The sequence below is a fragment of the Simochromis diagramma genome, unplaced genomic scaffold (genome assembly GCF_900408965.1).
Source record: "Simochromis diagramma unplaced genomic scaffold, fSimDia1.1 OVJJ01000413.1, whole genome shotgun sequence".
NCBI lineage: Eukaryota > Metazoa > Chordata > Actinopteri > Cichliformes > Cichlidae > Simochromis > Simochromis diagramma.
In genome coordinates, this window is record NW_024386948.1 from 1,829,010 (window position 1) to 1,834,119 (window position 5,110).

The 5,110-nt window shown below is 42.1% G+C and overlaps 1 protein-coding gene across 1 annotated transcript; it reads left to right on the forward strand.

Moving 5' to 3' along the window:
* Positions 1 to 1,543: 1,543 nt before the first annotated feature.
* Positions 1,544 to 4,135, forward strand: LOC120737511. The gene is made up of 2 exons (XM_040038267.1): positions 1,544 to 2,438; positions 2,627 to 4,135. Exons 1-2 carry the CDS (start codon positions 2,364 to 2,366, stop codon positions 3,269 to 3,271), a joined length of 720 nt encoding a protein of 239 aa, XP_039894201.1. The 5' UTR covers positions 1,544 to 2,363; the 3' UTR covers positions 3,272 to 4,135.
* The last annotated feature ends 975 nt before the right edge of the window (positions 4,136 to 5,110 follow it).

Sequence of the window (5,110 nt, forward strand, 5' to 3'; positions counted from 1 at the left end):
TGCAGATTGCACACTCATGACCTCCACTCTGTCCCTTCGCAGTGGATAACAGCAGCTTTCTCCTAGTTAACCCACAGTCATGCAGACAGAAATTATATTATATTTTCTTACTGACAAAGTAAATTAAAAGCAGATACTCACTGTTGTACTGCTCTCCTGACCTCATCTGTAAATATTGAAATTTGAGATTTCTTTTGGATTAATTACTCCAACATACCTGTTGCCACTGAGTTTCCTGTGCTGTCCAGCAGTTATGGTAAATGGCCTGTATTTATATAGCGCTTTACTAGTCCCTAAGGACCCCAAAGCACTTTACACAACCAGTCATCCACCCATTCACACACTGGTGATGGCAAGCTACATTATAGCCACAGCCACCCTGGGGTGCACTGACAGAGGCGAGGCTGCTGGACACTGGCGCCACCGGGCCCTCTGACCACCACCAGTAGGCAACGGGTGAAGTGTCTTGCCCAAGGACACAAAGACCGAGACTGTCCAAGCCGGGGCTCGAACCGGCAACCTTCCGATTACAAGGCGAACTCCCAACTCTTGAGCCACGATTGCCCCATTTATGTGATTTGGCACACTTCAGCTTTTTCTCCCTGTTTCCTTTCCATAAGAATGGCTTGGAATCGGGATGACAGCCACCCTTCACTGAGACAATTTCTCTCTATTTTTTTGATCATAAAGTCTGTCCCTTCAGACAGCTTTTGCAATCAGAATTATGCTCTGAATGCACAGTTGTGCCAAACACATTTTACTTTTCCAGGATGAGTTCTATGCATTCTCTATAGGCTCCTCTGTTCATGTGTTTCTTTTAGCTGTTTATATTCATTGCTGTTAATCATATTACGCATATAATGTAATAACTGAAATCACACTATGTCTTAAGCTGACAAGCAAGGGGAAAAAACGAAGAGGGGAGAAAATAGGAGAAAGTTATAGACTTAACTTAGAGTACAAATAGAAAAGCATGCTGCATCTGTAAGAAAAAGGGACAAAACAAACACAGCACCGGGAACACAAAACTCTCAAACATAAAATATAAATGAGCATGAGAGTCTACATGTCTTTGTCACAAAATGTACTTGATAATGAGGGCGGGAAGTTCAAATCCAGCCCCCAAGAGTACCAAAGTACCTGAGGCCACACACCTCAGTGACAACAGTGTTTCAGTTTCTGATGAGGCTTCGGTGAACAGTAGGTGGATCAACTGGAAGGGTAGATGCATCTATCAGGACCTTTGCCAGGTTTTATTTCTGTTTCATAAATACATGACTTTCAGATACTGTTCATCTGCATATCCAATGTCCTCAAAGTTTTACTTAGACTTAGACTAAAGTAACGTAACTTGAAGCTTTTGTTACCATACCTCAAACACATGTACCCATTCCTTAAACAAGAACGCTGCTTTGCACCCTAGTTGCAATTATGCAACACACTTACTCCTTTATGCAACACACATGGTCCTGCATACTACACTCTATTTCATACATAAGACACTTCGTTCACAAAATGAAATTTCAGGGTGCCAATTGGAAAACACATGTATCCAAAATACAAAACACATCGGGTAATTGCAACCACTCAAATACACACCTGAAGGCACTTACTTGCAAAACTGAACACCAATTAGCCAACTACAAAAAGCCCTCAGTTTAGCCAATTCAAGAACTTTGCAAGCATGGAGGGAGGGAGAGCAAGAGGAAGAGGATGAGGAGGTCGAAGAGGCCATGCACGGACCCATATTTCTGATGATATAAGAGCAACTTTGGTGGACCATGTCATCAACCATGGCCTGACTATGAGGGAAGCTGGGCAGAGAGTCCACCCACATCTAAGCCGCTTCACAATGGCATCTGTAATAAGAACATTCCGACTAGAAAACAGGTCTATCTTCACCTCTCTACCTTCTACTCTACTCAGATGGTTTTTATAGCACTGTTCTCCAGTATATCACATTACCATATCAAGTGTACAGGGTATTGCAGGGTGCTAATGCTCCTTTTGCAGCCAAAGTGGTAGTTTCTGTGAAACATAGCATGATTACTTATATTGAAGTACAGTGTTGTACAGTGGATGATACAGTATATACAGTAAAGTACTGTAAGAAAAATAAGCAAAGCGATGACAATATGTGGTTGTATTTCTCTAGAATGACTCGTAGACCTTCTGGGGGAGGACGCCAACGCCTGTTCACACAACAGCAGGAACTTGCCACTGTGCACCTTGTGAGGGCAGACAATGCCATCCGTCTCCACCAGCTATGAAAGCAAATACTTGCAGACAGGCAAGTGTTCAACAACATAAACCATGTGAGCATCACCACCATCAGACTCATCTTGGGAAAACACAGCATCACCATGAAGCAGCTCTACAGAGTCCCATTTGAGAGGAACAGTGACAGGGTCAAAGGACTTCGAGCTGAATATGTACGGGTAAGTGTAACTGACCTTTACATGTACAATACAGTATTGGTGAAATCCAGTAGCAGCTGAATATGTACCATATCAGTACCACATGGATCCATTCTGAGAGCTACACAGGTACCTGTGTGATGGGGTGAGGGTCCTGTATGTGTAGCACTGTAGTGCAGTAATATGTTCTCTTTTTTTTTTTTTTACAGAGAATCTTGGCCATGGATGGAGCTGCACAGCCTCGTGAATTCATTGTCATTGATGAAGCTGGATTCGACCTGTGCAAGACAAGACGACTGGGTCGTAATGTAATTGGCCAAAGGGCAATTGTGCACATCCCAGGGCAGTGCGGGGGAAATATCACATTGTGTGCCGCCATAAGCCTTCGAGGGCTTCTGCATCATCATGCAAAACTAGGTCCATACAATAGTCAACATATACTCACATTTCTAGATGCTCTCCATAATATAGTTGTACAGAACAGACCAGATCAGCCCAGGTTTGTGATGATATGGGATAATGTCAGTTTCCATTGGGCTGCTCTGGTCCAGGCCTGGTTCTCCAACCACAACCAACTTGAAGTGGTATACTTGCCCCCTTACTCACCATTTTTAAACCCTATAGAGGAATTTTTTTCGGCTTGGAGATGGCGTGTATATGACCGCCAACCACATGCCCGCATGCCTCTTCTGCAGGCAATGGAACAGGCCTGCGGTGACATTCAGGTGACAGCAATCCATGGATGGTTTCGACATGCAAGAGGATATTTTCCCCGGTGCCTAGCGGGAGAAGACATTGCTTGCGATGTCGATGAGGTCCTGTGGCCAGACCCCAACAGACGGCGGGATCCATGAGCCCACGTATGCACAATTGTCATGATTTTTTGTGTTTACAGTATAGTGTTTTTGCTATTACTGTATTATGGTTTGGTTTGGGGTTTTTTTTTTTTTGCTTTATCTGAATTCATGGTACTGCAATGTACAATATTGAGTAGGCCTATTTGCTTTTTTGGTTGTTTGAAAATGTGTCTCCTGAAAATATGCCTTCTGAATAAACAATGGAAATCAAAGACTGCAGTGTTTTATATAAAGTAGACTAATGTGTTCCCCCTGATCTGTAAGTGTTTGCATATGATGCAAGTATGTGTCATTTTGTCAACAGAGTTACATTTTGACAAAGGAATGTTAGGTTTTGACAGCAGAGTTTAGGTTTTGAGTGTAGAGTTTCAAAATGCAAAATGTGTTCAAGCAACGGACAAAAACTGTAATCACTTCTGTACTGTTGTTTCCCAAGCCTCCTACTGTGCTGATTAGAGTCCATTCTGACAAAAGAGTATCACACATCATAGCATTTAATTTTTTTTATTTGAAGCATGGCTGCATGCTGCAAATGATGATGCAAAAAAAAAAGAGAGAAAAATCTGGCTGGTGGTGAAGGTTGGGTACATTGCATGAAGTCAAACAGAGAAGCTGGGAGCATTTTCTGAGGAGAAAAGAGAATGGATCAACAGAATAAGCAGAATAAATAAAAGTCAAAAATGCAAAATCATGACACAACACATCCTTCTCAATAAGGGAGGCAAAGTTTCCACTTCACTTCCAATACATCAAGACATTTATCATACTTTGCTGAAAAGGGTGTGTAAGAAAATGGCTAGAAATTGCTGTGGGTGTAAACAGGGATCTTGATGGTGATATAATATGACGTGACAAAATGTTGAAGAGTTAATGGCGTTGTTTGTTTCTCATAAATATCGAAGCTGCTCTATAAGCTAAAAAAAACCCTGCGTTCACCACATTTTCTGTTTAATTTGGCAGATCTTAAAACACTGATGGTGACATGTTAGGGGAAAATGGAGATTCAATTGGTAGGACTTGGAAACCAAAATACCAACATTTCGCAATTGTGGTACAATTCCTAGCCTAAGGTGTAACTAACATGGTTGTGTGGATGTAAACACATCTTCACATGAGTCGTTCTCTTGTTTTGACTTCAGTCCAAAAGAAGCCAAGTCAACAGCCAAAGAACATAACACCAAACTCTGTGTGTGTGTGTGTGTGTGTGTGTATACCTGTTTTCAGGAGCATGAGTAAACGTTTCGTGCATGTCCTCTACTTTGTGCATGCCTTTGAATCAGTGATCACACATGCATGCTGGCAGCGCAGCATGGAGCAGCAGGTCAGGAGTGTATGTGTGGGCCCGGGACTTGGACGCCTGAATAATAATGTGAACGGGTTGATGTGGTAAAGGTCTGTCAGGAGAGCGCTGCAGATTTGCATCGTCAGCTGTGCTTCATCAGGGAAGCCCTCACCGCCAAACCTCCCTACTTCCTCCTCAGCTCCTGCCTCTCTTTCTCCTCCAGCTGGTTCTTTCTCTGTTTCCCTTTGCCTCCACACTACCACCTATGTGCTTCTTCTCCTTTTTATCTTTGCTGTTTTGCTCGTCCATCTCCTGGCATTCCCATTTTCATCTGTCAGCAAATGTTAATGTAAAGTCGTGAAATGTCCCATATGGAAAAGATATATATAAATCTTGTAAAGTTTGTATCTGTCTTGTGTGAAACTTGTATGAAAAGCATACAAGAGTGAAAACAGATATAAGATCCCTTGAAAAATTATATAAATGAAACTTGTATGATTTGGACACTTACTAAAACAATATATGAAAGTAATGAGAAAGTGGCCACTTTCATG